Here is an 18,763-nt window from a genome sequence, read left to right on the forward strand (position 1 = left end):
GCAGGCTAACAAGGGAATTAGCCTGCACCTGCACCTGATCAGCTGACTGGAAGAAGGCAGGGCCCTGGGTGCACATAAACCCCAGGGCTGAGACCAGTAGGGGTTAGTTCTCTAGCAGCAGCCAGGGGAAGGATCCTCCAGGGAAGAATTGCCCAGAGATGCTTTGGCTTCCTGATATGCTGCATATAGGGCTAATGGGGCTCCTGAAGCTCATCAGGTACCCTGGCCTATGAGGCACTTAGTGCAGGGGGGAAGTCTGACTCTTTTAAAGGGACAGAGCGCACCCTGAACTGCTTGTGTTATGTTATAACCCAGAGGCTCATATTTTGGTTGCTGTTTATAAATCGGTGGATCGGACTGAGGCTATTAGGGAAGGAGGAGGCCTCATTGGAGGCCTACTAGTGTGGAGACCCCAGTGCCGGGGGTACGGTGACAAAGGGGGTGGGCAGACCCCAGCGCCAGTGTGGGTGCGGAGATAGGGCTACGGAGAGCCCTGCACCCAACCTGGCCCAGCCCACTAGCGCACAGCTTTGGACAGGACTGGGAAGGCTGTGAGCTAGTGCGGTGGGCTGAGCCAGGCCCCCAAGCCATGTCAGGTCTGTTCAGCACAGAGCCTGCGTCAGGCAGTGTCATGCTGCCGTAGGCTGTGTCTGCAGCTGGGCCATGGCCCTGACAGCCCAGCTGCCTGCTGCTGCCAGTGCCAAGAAGGCAGGTGGGGGAGGGCAGGCATGTAGCAACCCCTGCTCAACCCCCCCCCCCCCCCCACAAACCCCACACTCACAAACCCCATACCCCCCATATCCCGCTGCCATACTACCCACACCCATAACCCCTCCACCCCCACATCCCTGCTAACTTACCTGGGGCAGTGCTCAGGTCCAGGCCATGCCACAGCCTTGCCCCACTCCTGTTTGCCCCGGCACATTAAGGGAGCATGCTGGGGCAGCAGACGCTCCATAGAGACACTCTGGCCAGATACCAAAGTGTTTCTCTGGAGAAGCCAGCCTCCAGGTTGCCTCAGGGCATGTTCCTGGACCGTGCCCTGCCCCACTTTTTTTTTCTGCAAGTTTTTCTTTTGTTACTTGGATTTCCAGGTATCAAATGTAGAGTCCGCGCTGCAAATATGCAGCATAGGGAACATTTTTCCATTCCCAGCATGCCTCTTACAGTGTCTCAAACTGCTTTGAGATACTGAAGTAGGCACATTCACTCTCATCTGGCTGTGCCCAATTTGTCCTTGAGCACATGCCTCCGATGCAAGGTCTCAACTAAAGCCACAATGGGCGTGTCCAAATGAGCAGGCATGGGTGGTATGTGGTGCCACACATGCCACACATGCAGGCTTTCCCTGCACTGCAAATTTGCAGCACAGAGGGGAGGAGGGGATTTGACACTGGGGGATCCCAGTTTAAAAAAAAAAACACCCCTAAAAAAAAGTGGGTGGCACATGTGGCAGCAGTATGCACTGCCTGAAACTCGAGTGTGGCCAGCCAGGCTCCCTGCTGCCAGATTGCCATGGCTGGAGTCCCCAGGACTACAGGTAGGGCTGCTGGGGCCAGCCCAGGTGCTGGCCCCAGCCTCCCCTACCCAACCTGGGCCAACATGCCACATGCCAGAGTGTACGTGCACAGGTGTTCCCCGGGGACAAGCAGCAGTGGTACATATTGTGACACTGGTGTTTGTCCCTGGGGAAATGCACATTCCTGCTTGTAGGGAGATGCCCAATCTGGTTTCTTTTGGGTTGCACAGTATTTCAAATTCCTTTTTTCGTCCTTCAAACAAAAAGTACACTTTCTCAATCATCAGTGCAGTTGGTATAGACTTACTTCAGTGGGCCACTTGGACTGAAAATTTCATTGCGACTTAGTTCAGAAATCCCATTTCCAAGAAAAACTTTTGTTCCCAGGAATTCTTTGGCTCCTCTTTTACACTTCCCTTCAATATCAGAGTATACAGAGACCATATCTCCAGCTTTCATAACTAGGGAAAGAAGAAAAGAGAGGTTTTTGGGAGGGCTTTTTCGGGAAAGAGAGTAGTAACCGAAGTAATTCAGGATGTTCAGTGGCTTTTATACTCCAGCTTCTTATACTATGATAAGAATGATTTCAGTTTAGCTCACCTTTTGAATGTCTCTACTATTGCTTACTTCATAAACTCACTGGTAAGTTTTTCCATTTCCTTTTTTAGAAAAAACAAACAAACAACTTACCTAACGTTTAACCTGAAAAAATGAAGCTCTAGTGTTCGGCTGGAGAGACTAAAGGTGGGGAGGTAGACTGGAAGGATGGGGAGAAGACTACCTAACTGGAGATGCAAAGACATATTGAGAAACAGGTCACATTATACCTTCAACATCTTCTTTTGTTTAAGCTACAAAAGCTAGATTGGCCCAACTTCTTACTATTCTAGTTTTCACAGAATCCATGATTCTTAAGCTTGATCTTTCAGTGCTTGTATTTTCTCCAGGAACATGATCTACTGAAACTCCACTGATTCAGAATTAGAACCTATTATTTTTTCAAAATAGTAATAATGGGGGTCTGTTCTTACAATAGCGAGATTGAGCGGATTTTCATCAGTCCCATTTACTGACTGATGCTTTGATACAAATGGCCATAAACTGCTGTACTGTGAGTTCTTCCTTGGTTATATATCTCTCAGTCTAAATCTACATAAGTGGGAGATCCTCACAAGTTCCATTGCTGTTGTGTTCTTCATATTTTCTTCTTTCCTTTGTATCAGGCAGTATATCTAATGATTGTGCTGTCAAATCATTTAGCCATCTTTTTATGGCAAAGTCAAATCAGCAGCTGTATTTTACAGAATGTGGCAATAGTCTTTCTGGACAGGATGCACCTTATTTAACATTCTAAAAGGATGAGAATAAGATCCTGTTTCACAAATGTGGCTCCCTTACTAATTCTAATTTTTTAAAATCTATTGTTAATTACCCTAATACAAATTAAACTGCCTACATGTCCTTTATTTTCATCCCATTTTGTGGTCATATTGGCTCTAACAAAATCTGGCCAGTTGAGGAGGCTGGCAGGGGCAAACCAAGTAAACTACAGATGTAAAAATAACTTTGGAAGTGGGAATGAGTACAGTCACTTGAAACTCCTGAGAAAGGTTGAAGATTGTATAATGGGATCTTCTTCTCTTTGTCAAGGAACTGCACTGACGTGCTGGGGGGCTAACCTTGTAATATGGAAAAATGTTCTTACAACTTTTAAAAAAGATTATATTTACAACCAATTCCTGTATCTAGAAGTCACTTCTACACTAGATAATTTTCTGCTTGGGCTGCTATTAATACCAAGACACTATGTACACCCCATGGAATTATGCGCAGAAACATTCAAAATTATGCACTTAAAAATTTGAAATAATGCAAAGTTAAATAATTTTTTTTTTAATTAAACTACACATAACAGCATTTGAACCTGGGGTGTAACTATGTGACACCATGTTATTAGCATCTATTTGGTCTCTGTAAATCTAAAATTGGAAAATATGCTTAATTTTTTGTTGTACTTTCAGTATTCGTGTTGTACTTTCAGTATTTGTGTTTTCTTATCCATTAGGCAGTTACACTGGCTACCTATTAGCCGAAAGTTTAACTTCTAATTTAAGAACTTCTTTTGTTAAACTAAACTTTGATCACTGCTCTTTCCTTATCTATGCAACTTTATTAATGATCAAATACTGGTCCACAAATTATTCCCCACCCTCCCCTAATTATACCTTCTATACTAAGTACCATTTCTAGGTACAAGGCTTTACTGTATGTGGCCTCAAGCATGCCCTCTAATTGCATTCTCTTTTTGTGCAATATTTGTTAAGTCTTATTCAACATATTTTCCCCTGTTTTTATGTGACGTTATTTATTAATAAGCAGCAATGATTATGAATCACTAGCTCAGAAGGTATTTTTTGCATATTCCTGAGTAATGTGTTTGTACAAAAAGCAGTTTAAAAAAATGTTGAAGCTATTTATTTGAGTCCTCATAAGTCTGGATTCAGAAAAGCAGTCTGAGTCAATGTGATTTATGCACACGTTTTAAGTTAAGCATCTGTTTATCTGCTTTCTTGAGTGGGGATCGGTTTGAGCATAGGCATAATAGCTTTCATAATTTGGGACTAAAATTTGCTTGTTTACATTTTTTAACAAATCTCTCTTCAGTTAACAGATCAACAGTCACTACCATGATGATAACAAGGTGAATCATCCAAAATTATATGACAAAAATAATTTGAACTTTAAAGAAAACATAAATATTATAAAGTGTTTCAATATGCAAGTGAATACTAAGCACTCTCCAGTATATAAAGTAGGAGTTGTTATTTTCTAAAAGATAGAAGACTTTTTTTCTTCTCAAGACGAAAAAGTCTTTTCTGCTTTACCTCTGATTTTTTAGGATTTTAAGAAATCATGAATCAGTAGCTAGGTACAGACATTCAAAAAGCCTGAGGTAGAATCGTTCTAAGTTGCACAGTTTTCTGCAAGCAGTGTAGTTTAGATGGCTAGCAAACAGAACATGCATTTGACCTTTGGTGGGTGGGGGAATATTAGACTGGGTTATGCCATTTTTAAACCAGTCTATGTATGCCAAACCTCTGTTCTGTTACAGGTATCGGCTGGTTTCTGATCACTTATACTGGTAAAAGTGTAATGTCTGTACCTGGCAATGGGTCTGTATTTGCCAGCATATCAGACAATAACACCTGATAACACTGGTGGTTGTTAAAGAGTAAAAAAGTTCACTGGGGGATGGAGACAAAAGGCTAAAGGTAAGTACAGAGCCTGGAGACTTTAGTAAGGGGAAGCAATAATAGAAATCTTAGCATTGTCTGTAGGGAGAGGACAGTACAGTCAGTTAGACACTTCAAATGTTTACAAACTAATATGAGAAGTATAGGGAATGAACAGGAAGAATTGAAGGTCCTAGTACAATCAAAGAATTATGATGTAACTGGGATTATGGAGATGTGATGGGATAGTTCACATTATGGTCATAGATAGGTGTAGCTTGTTCAGGAAAGACAGAGAGGTAAAAAGTGAGGAGGTGTTTCTTTATATATAAGGGTGATGTATACATGTCCAGAGGTACAGTATGAAATGGAAGGTAGGTCTGTTAAAAGCCTCTGGGTAAAGGCCAGAGGGGACAGCAGCAGGGGGAATGTCATAGTGTGTATCTGCTACAGGTCTCTAAACTAGGAGAAGGTGGATGAGGCATTCTTTCAACAAGTGGCAGAAGCTTCCAAATTGCAGGACATGGTTCTGATGGGGGGCTTTAATAATCGGGACATCTGCTGGGAGGGAAACACAGCAGTGCACAAACAGTCCAGCAAGTTCTTGGAGTGGGGTGGGGATAACTTTTTGGTTCAGATAATAGCGGCCAATGAGGGGAGAAGCTCTTTTCGACTACCTGCTCACAAACAAGGAGGAACTGACTGATAATGTAAAGGTGGAAGGTAACTTGGCTGATAGTGACTACAAAATGACAGAGTTCAAGATCCTAAAGGGAGGAAGGATGGATAGAACCAGAATAAGGACATTGGATTTAAGAAAAGCAAACTTTAACAAACTCAGGAATCTGTGGGTGGGATCCCCTGGGTGGCAAGTCTGAGAGGGAAAAGCATCCAGGAGAGTTGGCTGCACTTTAGGGAGGCTCTCTCAAGGACACTGGACCAAGCTATCCTGATGCAACAGAAGAACAGGAAGTACAACAAGTGATCAATCTGGCTAGATAATGATCAATTCAAGGAACTGAAACTCAAAAAAGAATACTATAAAAAGTGGAAACTTGGTCACGGTACTAGGAAAAAGTATAAGTGCATGCAGGGATAAAATTAGGAAGCCACAATTTGAGACGCAGTTGGCAAGGGACGTAAAAGGCAATACACTGGGATTCTATAGGTATATCAAAAGTAAGAGGAAAACCAGGGATTCCATGGGCCCCTTATGGAATGCAGGAGGCAAACTGCTCACAGACAATACCAGGAAGGCTGAAGTATTTAATGCTTTTTTACTTCAGTTTTCACAAACAGGAACAGCTACTAGATGAATGCAGTTGACATCAGAGATATGGAAGTAGACAAACAACGTAGAGTAGTCACAGGACATGCCAGGGATTAGACAAATTAGATGCTTTCAAGTCAGCAGGGCCAGATGGTATGTACCCAAGGATACTGAAGGTTCCAGATGTCTGGAAAAAGGCGAATGTAGTGCCCATCTTTGAGAATGGGTACAAAGATTTGGGGAGCTACAGACCAGTCAACCTGACCTTGATACCTGGAAAAATCATAGAGCAGGTTCTCAAGGAATCCATTGAGAAGCACCTAGAGGAGAACAAGGTGATCAGGAACAGTCAGCATGGACTCACCAAGAACAAGCCATGCCTGACCAATCTGATTTCCTCTTAAAATAAAATGACAGGCCCTGTCAATGAGGGGAGAGCAGTGAACATGGTATACCTTGACTTTAGCAAGGCTTTTGACACTGTCTCCCACAATATTCTATTAACAAGAAAATACAGACTAGATGAAAGTACTGTCTGATACCTAACTGGCTGGATCACGATATTCAGCAAGTAGTCCTCAATAGCTGGGAAGAGGTATCAAATGAGGTTCCCTAGGGTTCTGTCCTGGGTCCAGTATTGCTCAACATCTTCATTAATTATTTGGATGATGGACCTGAATGCAAGTTTAGCAAATTGGTGGATGACCATGTTGGGTGAAATCGAAGGCGCTGCAGAGGGCAGGGCTAGGATCTGGAATTATCTGAATAGACTGGAGAAATGGTCTTCAATCAATGAGATGAGATTCAACAGGGATAAGAGCAAAGTCTTGTACTTGGGATGGAATAACTGTATGCACAAATACAGACAGGGGAACACCTGGTTGGGCTGCAGTACTGCAGAGAAGGACACTAGGTTACAGTGGACCATAAGCTGCATATGAGCCAACGGTGTGGCCATGCTGCAAAAAAGACAACAGCATCCTGGGTTATAGTAACAGGAGTGTCGCTTACAAATCAAGGGAAGTGATTCTTCTCTATTCAGTGCTAGTGAAGCCTCATCTGAAGTTCTGTGTCTAGTTCTGGGCCACACACTTTAAGAAGGATGTGGACAGTTTGGAAGGAGTCTAGCACAAGGCAACAAAAATGATGAAGCGCCTAGGAGACAAGATGTACAAAGAAAGGCTGAAAGACGTAGGATTATTTAGCCTGGATAAGATAAGACTGAGAGGCATTTAAATAACAACCTTCAAATACCTGAAGAGTGATTATAGAGAGGATGGAAATGGCCTTTCCTCTGCAACTATGAACACTGTCTAGGACAAGTGGAGGGCAAGATTAGGAGCAATGGACTCAAGCTTCATCAAGGAAAATTTAGACTGGAGATTAGGGGGAACTTTCTGACTGTGAGGCTGGTCACGCATTGGAACAGGCTACCTAGAGACGTTGTGAAATCTCCATTCTTGGAAACTTTCAAAAACAGGTTTGACAGACACTTGGCTGGGATGGTTTCATCAGGGATGATCCTGCCTTCAGCAGTGGGCTGAAATAGATGACCATATGAGGTCCCTTTAGGCCCTAATGTCCTATGATCCAGATAACAGAGTTATCTGTTATGCCACCACATTTTCCTCCATGTAGAGTGAAAAATGACAATCCTCAGCACTGCCAAATATACAATTATCCAAGATAAGGATTTACTTTACTAGTCACTATTCTAGCTTATAACAAAATCTACAGAAGTATTACCTTTGATATAAAGCAAAACTATAATTCTTCTCAGATCTGTCAAATTAGTTCTCACTTTAAAAACATGCCCTTAAAAAATTAAGTCAAAACAGGAAAAATGTAGAAATATGTTAGTGTGCGCTAATTCTTTCACTTAGAAATGGAAGACACTAAAAAATATAGCAAATTCAAAGCAGAGCTAAAGCGAACTAATATTCATGATTTTATGTGCCTTGTAAAATGAAAAAAACCCTTAAGTTTCAATCAAAAACATGGTAAACTAGATATAAACTTTCAGCAATAATGGATGTCTTTTTTTCCCCTTCTCTATACTGGAATAATCATGCGTACATTTTGAAGCAGAGATGATTCCAGGGACGTAGACATGGGCACCACGGAGAACTGCACTCCCACACTGGGCTCCAACAATGACCTCAGATAACTGCTGTTGTAGATCCTTTCTGCAGACATAAAAGGTAATTTATTTACAAAAACTTACTAAAGTCAGTCTATTTCAGAAGTTTAAAACCCCAACCCTTCAGTCCATAAGTGTTGTTTCTATTGCAGGGTGGTATATCTGTATACTGTATATTACATTTCTAAGATATGTTCAGTACTGATAAACACAAATATAACACCAATAAGTACGCCTTTCCTTGAAAAAGTGCGGCTGCCACCAATACAACATGCAAATGCAAAATCTAGTTATACATGAATGCAGAAATAATCCCTACCCTTTTCTCTGTTAGTAGTCACTTCATATTCAATCAGATCATCACAAAAAATGACTTTTTAAAATTTAGTATATGCAATGTGTTTTTACTTCAGTAAACAGTTTAACAGGTTGCAAGGAACCTTTTTTGTCAGCAACTATTAAAAGTTTGCTAATGGGAGAGCATGCTCAGGCTTATTAGCAATTATAAATAGTACATTTAGAAACAATATTGTAGAGAATTATTTAATATTAGTAGAGGACAACAAGCAAAGTAGAAGTACATGTTAAAGAGAAATAGTAAATACTATAGTATAATGCATAGCATGTACACACTATAATTACTTAATGTCCAGCTGGATTACAAGACCTCTTGACACAATCTTAGTAAGATCATAGTTTGGGGAGTGGATATAGTTATGAAATGTTGTTACTAAGAAGACAATGTAAACTAGCCCTCAACAGTAATGTCAGTTAAGCAACAGAAAAACTATTCCATGGGAATAGAAATATAAATGAAAAAGTCTGCGTTCATAGATGGAGAAAGAACTCCCTCCAATGAGTGTGGCATCTTTTAAAAATCAAATATGCGTGGCGTCTAAGACAAGTAGCAGGCCTTGTATCTTAATCTGTATAGTAAGTGATCAGAAATAAAGTCTTCATTGCAACTCAGTAATACAAACTGGTTGTCATTCAAAAATTACGTTACCTGGGTCCAATGACAGGAATTAGTAAAATGTCCTGGAGTTCTGGATGCTCAAGGATTGGAACATTAAGACCTTTAAACTGCTGTTAAATTTAAAACAAAAAACAAAAAAACTTGTTAGACCACAGGTAGTAGGTTTTAAACAAAGTACTATACTACATTCAGAAGTCAGTTGACTCTTCATATTTTATACCTACAAATGGCAGAACAATCACTTTAAGTGAGAGAAGCTGGGAAATGAGCATTCATGTATCCATAAAATCTGCTTTTTGGGAACAGGCTTGTGCTATGCCATCATCAGGTAGATATGTTAACATATTACTTAATGTATTCATGTGCACTTCCTCCCTATTTGACATCTCTGTGGATAGTGATTTCAAGTTAGAAGGACCTGTGAAGATGCTGGCTGCTATGGGAATCAGTTGTGCAAATATATTCAAAAGAGCTGACTTCTGGCTTGCCATTTTAGAATTGATCCTAGACTTTTAGAAGGTCCTTTATTTTTTTTTCCACCTCACATAACTAGAAGCCTGTCTGCATTTCCTACGGGGTTTCTCCTTTCTAAATAGATCTGTAAATTTTTGTGATGCCAGCCCAATCACGGGAGTACTGACTTGTATTACAGACTGTTTGGGCTCCTGTCATGCAATAGCTCTTTGTATGCCCTCTCACATCAATAATTTATAAAAGAACTGGATCTGTGCAGAAAAATTACAGAGATATACTAGCGTTTTTAAACAATCTATTCTTCATACCTTCGGGCTTCCAATTAATTTTCTGTCAGATAATGGTAGTCATTAGATAAACAAAAGCAAGCAAAAAATTCCTAAATTGACTATATATCAAAATATTTTTGAACATTACACCATCAGTGGGAAACCACCCAATCTATTTGAAACCACAGGTTCTTTCTATTTTCTACAAGGTTTCTGGAAAAAACCCCATAGAAACAGCTTTTTCCTGTCACCTTTTGCACATACCTTCTCAGACTATTTGTTTCAGTATATAGCTGCTATGACATCTAGACCATCAGTACCCAACCTTTTGCCCTGTGGGCCAGATGCCTGATGTGGGATCTGGTCCATGGCCCCAATTTTGGCATGTGTTGGTGGTCCATTGCTTGGCCCCAACCCCGTGCACTGGATCAGGCCCTGAAGACCAGGCCCTGCATACAGTTATGTCATCTGGCAGTGGGGGAGCAGTGGCAGCATTAATTTCCAGCACACTTCCACCCCAAATTTCAGACCTGTGGGGAAACCCTGCAGGTCACAGGACATGGCTCTGCAAGCCAGAGATTGAGCAACACTGGTCTAGACTACAGTTCCTTCTTTCTGTATTTGTACGTTAGTACGTAGGTACCCCAAATCCTGGGGATTCTAGGTGCTGCTAAATACTAAGAATAATAATCTAAGAGAACTTGGATTGCATTAATAGATTTAAAATCTTTGAAAGAAGGTATGGTATTACAACTCACAAGAAGTAATGGTTCTCTGTGATCCAATCACACACATTTTTCTACAAGTTAGTTTCATTCTTCAGATCTTTCTGAAAAAAGGTGTCTTTTTTTCTTCTACAAAATTGGCCTGGTACACTGTGCCTTCCTTTCATGCATCAGATATTGACCACTGTTACACTTGATGGACTTTGACACTATCAACAGGATTTTAGTCTCTAAATTATATTGGAAAGTGAACAAGTTGTAGCCATGTTGGTCTAAGGACATAGGCAGCTAAGGTTCTTTGGGTGAATCTGATATCTTTTTTATTACAGGGGTTTTCAATCTTTTTTGGTTGGTGCACCCCCCGGCAGCCAGTCATGAAACAGGGAGTCCCCCTGCCAATCAATGAGCAGGGTGGAGGTCCTGCTGCAAGCGATAGGCAAGTACAGCTGGCGAAACCGGAAGTGTACCCCTTTCTCCTCACTGCTGCCGCATACCCCGAGGCCTTCCCAATTACCCCCAGGGGTACACATAGCCCTGGTTGACAACCCCTGTTTTATTAGACCAGCTTAAACATTTAAGTTGGTCTAATAAAAAATATCAGATTAATCCAAAGAACCTTGTCTGTCATTGGAAAGAGAAGACACCCATAATGCGTGCGTGCATGCATGTATGTGATTTAACTGCTAAAAACCCATAAATCCTTGTAGTTATCCTGGAAACCAGGGTATAAACCTGCACAAACCTTTTCGATCTCTTCAAACAACAGATTTTTCACATGTTTAACTGAGGTTAAGTGAGTGTTAACTCTAACAGTTGTGAAGGCTGGTGGATGAGGCAGATGACTTAACAGACATTTATACTTTTTCTCTGCTTCCTGTGAGTCCAAAGCAGTTACAAGCTAAAAGAAGAGGGGAAAACTATTTTAAAGTAATAATAAAATGCATTGTACAGTTGTATTTGTAGACAAAAATGATAAAACAAACATTATGCTGAGCTGAAGGAACATACTCATGCATGCTGCGTAATAGGCCCTCAAATGTACCTGCAACCCCCAGTAACTTTAGAGAAAAACACAGACACAGACTTAAGGACTGATTTTGTTCCCTCAACAGACCAGTCTTACTGAGCAAGAGTATTTGAACTTGCAGCAGAATACATGGCAGAACGAATCTGTTAATTTAGGTGTAGGTATTATATTTCTACTACAAGAATGGCCACTCTCCTGATAAAAACCACAAGCAAAGAGGCTTTCATCAAGTTTCACCTGCAAGAAAAATCCTTTATTTATAAGAGAACTGGATCTTTCCAGAAAGAGTAGAGATACACTCCCTAGGCAGACAGGCTTTCTAGGAGAAAGATCTTCCTCTTTCAACAAGATCTCTCTTGTGCAAGACTCTCTTGCAAGAAAGATTGCCTCTGTTATTCCCTGCCACTTGACTCCTTCGGGGGGCTGGAAGGAGAGGGGAGAAGCAGACACCTGCTCCCCAGACTTTCTGTGCCTTCCCCATGCTGGGGTGACTGTAGGCAATGGGTTTACCTCCACTGCTCCCTCTTTTCTGCTCTTGAACAGTGGGGGCAGAGTGGAGGAGCAGCTGCTCACTGCACCTCGCCCACTCCCCAGACTGGGGACTGGAGGTTGGTGGGGGGAGGAAAAGGGGCTTTGCCTCTTTCCCAAACTGAGGGCTGCCTGGCTTGGGGAAGGGGCTCTGGGAACAAGCCTGAAGAGCTTCTCCCTCCCTATTCCCGAGGGTTGGCAGGGGAAGGCGGAGAGAGTCTTTCCCCAGGGCTCCACTGCTCCCCATGAGGTACAGAGAGGAGGCGCAGGCTGACCTCCTGTACACTGCCTCTCCAGAAAGATTTCTAGCAGTGGAAATTTCTCAGAAGTGTCTACTCCTAGAAATGAATGCCTGTTCATGGCATTGATATCACCCTATTAAATGGAGGACTGATTTGACTATACAGAGGCTCAAGAGAGACAAATATGGACTTAAACTTGAAGATGTGGTGAGCTGGTCTGATGGATTGAGGAGGACACAAAGCATGTTGTTTCTGCCTGTAGTCCCATAAGAAATTCAAGTATAATTTACCCAATTTTATTTTGTATTTGGTGGGGATGGGGAAGAAAGAAGGACAATTTCCTGGAAGAATTTATGGATGACCACAGAAGTAGGATTATGGCATCTCAGAATCCACTTTGTTGGTACTTGCCAATCTGAGGGAAACTTGTACAGACTGCTAAAAAAACCTCTCCAAGTCTCTTTTTTTTTTTTGGTTCAATATTCCTAGCCCTTAAAGCCTGAGAACTTCCGATTAACTTTCGCAGGCCCTCCAAAGCATCTCAAGAAAAAGTAGGAAGCATCATATTAGAGTCCTGGTATTTCTAACAGGTTGGGATGGAAGGAATATTTTTGAAAAAACGTTAGAAAGGCCAGAAATAAAATTTTAAAAGTCTATTTTTCCTTTACAAGCTGTCTTTAAAAAAAAATTAACCTTACACGCCATGATCAGAAAAAGGCTATAAATGAAGCATTTATGCTATATAAATATTTGAAATACATAAATAGTTGCTGAGCTTCTGCATTTCTAAATATCATTATTGCTAATACAAATTTATCTGACCACTGAAACACCACAATTAATTTTCCATTTAAATCTGATGGCTAACTGTAGTTGACAGCACTTCAATATTAATTTACCATCATTTTAAAAAGTCTAAAAATGTACATATATAAATGGTTGTACTTTTGACAACTGGATATTTCATAGCTTCTAGATTAAATTAATAATCCTGGGCCATGATTCCCAGTCCTGGAAGCAGATGGGACTCGATGCAAAAGCAGAGCCTTAGGTTACGAAGATCTCCCTATGCCTGAATATTAAATACATGCTACTTTATTTTGAGAGGCATTTTTCAGTAACTGCGCACAAATAAATGAAGTTAGAAGAATGCTGATGGCTGAATAGTTCAATGTTCAGTCAGGAAAAGGCAAATCTAAGGTTGTGCAGGTTAATTATTAACAGTTACTTCTTGAACCTACCTCCTGATTTCTAAATACATTGTTGAGGTATCCTTCAACTTCAGGCAGCAATAATATTTTGGGGAAAAAAGACATTTTCCTTTATAGAGCTATGATCTTCACAGTGAACAACTGCAATAAAACACACTTTAAGGTTTTGTTGGATGAACACGCTTAATTGACAACATTCATCAATATATTAAAAATGCTGGAGCTGCAAATAATGCATTGTGTACAATACCATAAGAAAAAAGATATCTTTTCATAATAACCAATATTAGTGTATTTTCAGGCAAAACAGTAATTTTAGTGAATGGAGTTGCAGAAAGGCATTAAAAATCTAACATAACTTCGTAGAAGTCTTACTGGTTGTTCTAGTGGTACTGGCTAGAACATTACAATTTTACCGTTGTTTAAAATTGCATATATACCTAAGGATGTGTCTATAGCACAACTTCTAATGATATTTTAATATGGATTAATTAACTTAGTTAGTAATTGCAATGGAGACAAAACCTTAATTCTAACAATCTCACTACTCCATGTATGAATCACACCTCACCAAAAGGAGACTAACAATTTAAAAACAACAAAGCTTTCACTTCACGTATATATTTTTATTCAAATGTACAAAGATAAATATTGTAATTTGGTGGCAGTGGCCAGAGGATTAGTAAAGTGACTAAGATATCAATATTATGCAATATTTGTTTCTGTCTAATTATACTTTTAAATGCCTTGTCAATTCAAATAAATATACATAAAGACCCAAATAGATTCCTATATATCTAGAATACTTTATTCCCAATTCTTTGGAGTTTTCCATTCCTTGCCACTGTAATGAGGCCACATCAGAACCCAGCCTTCCTAATCAGAAGTTAAAGGGAATTCATCCCCTGAGGTAGCTGGTAAACAGGCAAGCCCAGAAGAGTCCCCTGGGCTCAGCTGGTCCAAATGAGATAATCAGGGCAGCCAAAAGCCTGAGGCCACAGGCAACCAACCCCCGCCTCTCCCCCCACCAGCTCTAGCCCTTATAAGCCAGGCCTAGCTCACTGCATTCCTGTCCAGGAAGACTGAGGTACTTACTCCTGATCTCTTTATGTTTCTGGCTTTCTTTTACTGGCTCTCTGGTTTTGATTGCGACTCCTAGTATATCTTGACTCTTGCTTTGGTTCCCGGTTCTGGTTTGACTCTGGGCTACTCCTGGTTCTGGCTTTGGTTCCTGATCTTGCTTCGGGTCCTGGTATATCCTTATTTCAGCTAATTCCAATCCAATATTCCTGATTCCAATTTTGATGTTGGACACCTTCAGACCCCCTTCTCCTTGAGAGCTTTGCCTGGCCTTCACCAGTACATTAGGTGAATAACAACTCGGCCAGAAAACTCCTGCCTTTCCCTAACAGCCTTATTTTTCTCTTGGATAATTGGGGCAGGCTATTCTGTCTCCCCCAAAATAAAGATGGGGTGGAATAGTTGAAATGCTAGTACTAGGCTGTATATAAAAGCAATGGTGTAGAAGTCATATTTAGGTAACGATCACACGCACTTAGCCATTGAACGCCACTTAAAACATGAAGACTTCCTGATGAATATGTATGATGTGTTCCTGATTTTTCAAGTATCTTCTCTCCTTGTAGAACTTGCAAGTGGAGAGCAACTCTACCCATCTTGCTGTGCTAGCTGAACAATTAGTTGAAGCCTCCTCAGCTTCTATACTTGTGCTTTCAATTTTAGTGGAAATCCTGTCCCCCGACACCCTTTTAAAAGATACTGGGGGATAAATGAATTCAGTCATGTACTATGTAATAATCCTGTCAGCATTTTTATTTATCTTTCTTCAGAATGTAGACTACAAAATAATACTAGGACCTCTCTTTACAAATTTTCTGCTAGGTCCTTATATTAGTCTTATCGCTTAACCAGAGGCTGTCCTCTAACTTTTCCGGGCAAAGAGGTGAACTTAGAATTACAGGGTTTCTCCAAAAATTCAATGGCCAAGCTTTTTTTTTCTCTTCAGGAACCCCCATACAAGAGACTTGCTTGAATCGCACCAAAACATGATGGATGTTGGGACACAATTTACATTCTCGCTGACTGCTGTTCTATTAATGGTTGTAAGGAATGGAATACACCAACACCACTATTCTGTCAAGGTAAATAGTTGACTTACCCCCAGCATTCAACTACACTGTTCCACCATCCCAAGAGACTGTATGTGCTAAGTTGTCAAGTGCTTTGTGGATCTTGTCAAAATCTTTTGACCCATCCTGTCAAATCCTTTGTGTGTTGTGTGTCAATACTGCCCCCCACAACATAAGCATTAGCAATGGTGCCCAATTTAAAAGGGACTTTGAAGTGTAGGTGGGGCAAGAGAGGTAAGCCTTTTTCAAATCTGCAAATGGTCAATGTATAATTTACCACTCGAATGGTTTCCCCTCCTTCTCTATCCTGAAGGTAACTATGCTATTTTGGGTTACAGAAAGTCTTGCAATATACACAAACCTGTAAGTAAACCTGTAACCTGAAATAACCAGAATGTAACTATGCTATCTTCTAAAGCTGTGGCTGGCCTGTGGGTCTCCCCATGGGCCTGGAAATTTTGTGGCAGGGGATCAATGCCAGCACTTATTGTTGCTCCAATGCTACTAGATGCTTGTGATACTTTCTTCTAATCAACCTCATACTTGATGCTTCTTCTTATGACCAATTTTTTTTTTTTCACAGTTCAAGTAGTTCACTGAACTGCTTCCCTTAAGTTTTGCATACTTGCCTATTTTTCTTGCTTTACAAACTGAACTTGCCACTCTAAGTACTTGAAAATATCACCAACCAGATTAAACCTTCTCCATCAGACATATTAGACAGAGTTATTCTTAAAGGCTTTCTATGCTATCTGAGCTGAAGCAATTTGACCTCTCCTTTCTTTCTGTGGGTTACAAATCAAGTAGAAAACTTATCTGACCTCTACTAGGCTTTCTAGTTTGAATATTTTTTAATTTTCCTTCTTCAGGTGATTTTTCTTAAATCCCTGCAGCAAGTTCATCTCTGTTAAACTTGCCCAAAACTGTCTTGGTTTCTCCAAATGAATCTGATCCACAATTGCGTACCTGGTCACCTCTGATCCATCATATTATTCCAAAATATGTTTCCTATACATTTTGTTGCTCCAACAAAGACTTTCTCTGTCTACCCCCATATCTATGTCAAGCCATATGGACATATACTTGTGTCCACATGTTCCAGCTCCCCTTTTTTACTTTATCTTTTTATTTTGCTCCACTTTGTTATACTATAGTATAGCATTTCCTGCACTGTTCTCCTGATACACACAGAATTTTCCCAAAATCATAGCTAATGGAAACCCTTTCACCCACATATGGCTTGTATAAGTTTGTTTTAGGCAGCAATGTGTACTTTCGTTTATGGCAAAGGCTGAACTTTTATGAAGTAAAAGTTAAAGGAAACCATTAAGCTTGGCCTCAAATGAAAGAACGGGAGGAACTGCATCCTCTAATGCTAATGAGACTTAATTCAAGTCCCAATAGTATTGCCTTTCAAACCTGTACTTCAAGTTTAACATTTTCAATGTACTAGACATCACTATCAATCAGTAACTGTACCACAGAAAAATGTACCTTTGGGAAGTTTTGTAAAGGATGTCTGTGCCTTGTACATTAGGAAAGTAAGTGGAAAAAGAGGCTGTTTTCTGGACACAGTTACAGCTTCGGGTTTGGAAAGGTGACAGTCTGGCAGCACCTCTCCGTAACTCCCCCTTTGGAGCCTGGGCAGAGCATGGGGCAAGTGCACAGGCCAGATCAGGCCCCAGTGGCCCTGTGCTGCCTCTACCCCTGCCTGGCAGGGATCCAGCTGTAGGGCCCCACACCATCCTTTAGCCAATCTAGCATCCAGAGCCATAGCCCACAGGTTGGATGACATGACACTGGTGGCCAGATCTGCTTGCAGGCCTGGGGCTGAGCACCCCTGCTATGTGAGGGTTGGGCAGAAGGGACTATGGCACCTTAAAAACTAATTTGTTCAGAAAAGCATGAGCATTTGTAAGTGACAGCCTGTTTTGTCAGTGCTCCGTGAGGGAGGACTAGCTCATGTCTTAACCTAGCAACACTTAATGAGAAAAAAAGAGCTGCTTTGTTGCACTGGGTTCTATATTTAGCATCATCTTCAGTCAGCAGATGGCACTCGTTTCTTTCATGGTTGCCTCATAGAAATATAAGGAGTGCTTCCGGATGACACCTTGAATTTGCACACTGAAGCCCAGAGAAAGGGTGTGGGGTAGGCATGCTGTATGGCTTCCCTTGAGCAGGCCTGCTAGAGGCTTTGCTTTGAAAGAAAAATACCCAAGTGTACTTCAAAAACCTTTGGATCCTCCAGCACCTACTACACTTTGCTATATTAGAGACAGGGGGCTACTGCCTCAATGAATTCAAACCAGGCACTGTGCAAAATATTATTGCAAGATAAAACCGTCCAGCTAGAGCCCCCCAAGCCGCCAACCTGCAGCAGCTCCACAGCTGGTTTCTCTGCAGCTTTCCTTGGAAGGGGCGGCAGGGCGCTGACCACCCCCGGGGCAGGCACGGGTGACGTCACACGCGCCCAGCTCTCCCGGAAGCGGGTGGCTGGGCTGTGGGATGACGTCAGTGCGCAGCCCTAACGCGGCCCCGGGCAACCCCGCGGGGAAAGGTGGGGACCCGCCGCCGCCGCCGCCGCCGCCCGGCCCCCCCCCCCCCCGTGCTGGCGGCCCGCTCCCTACCTGCCGCCGGAGCAGCGACCGCCGGGGAGAGGCGGAGAAGCTCCGCCCCGGGCCTCGCCGGGGATTGGGCGGCTGCACACGTCATCCGACGGCCTGTTACCTAGGGGACCAGCCACGCCGAGGCGGGGGGCAGCGAATAACGGCTCCGCCAGCGCCGTGACCGCCCCGCCTGGGCCCAGGGAGCGACGCCCCCCGCAGGGACCCGCCTCCTGCCCGCGCTCGCTGTCCCAGGCTGGGCGGGAGCACTAGGGAGCCCCTCCGGGGCCCCGCAGCCGGCACCCACGGTTACTACCGGCCCCGTGCGGGGGAAGGGCCTAAACGGAACTGGGGGCGGGGCTGCCCCCGCCTGGCGTCACGTCACGTACGCGGTGA

General features: G+C 42.2%; 1 protein-coding gene across 1 annotated transcript in view; it reads right to left on the reverse strand.

Annotated features, from left to right (window-relative positions):
* NSUN6 (NOP2/Sun RNA methyltransferase 6) overlaps positions 1 to 18,719 on the reverse strand; it is a 43,379-nt gene extending 24,660 nt beyond the window's left edge. Inside the window, exons 1-6 of the mRNA XM_006271435.4 lie at positions 18,392 to 18,719; positions 13,645 to 13,755; positions 11,349 to 11,504; positions 9,169 to 9,248; positions 8,099 to 8,208; positions 1,827 to 1,980 (exon numbers count right to left, since the gene is read on the reverse strand). Coding sequence (XP_006271497.1) covers positions 1,827 to 1,980; positions 8,099 to 8,208; positions 9,169 to 9,248; positions 11,349 to 11,504; positions 13,645 to 13,719 — 575 coding nt within the window. The 5' untranslated portion in view covers positions 13,720 to 13,755; positions 18,392 to 18,719. The remainder of the gene's footprint in view (positions 1 to 1,826; positions 1,981 to 8,098; positions 8,209 to 9,168; positions 9,249 to 11,348; positions 11,505 to 13,644; positions 13,756 to 18,391) is intronic.
* Positions 18,720 to 18,763: the final 44 nt, after the last annotated feature.

The sequence above is a fragment of the Alligator mississippiensis genome, chromosome 5, assembly GCF_030867095.1.
Source record: "Alligator mississippiensis isolate rAllMis1 chromosome 5, rAllMis1, whole genome shotgun sequence".
Lineage (NCBI taxonomy): Eukaryota > Metazoa > Chordata > Crocodylia > Alligatoridae > Alligator > Alligator mississippiensis.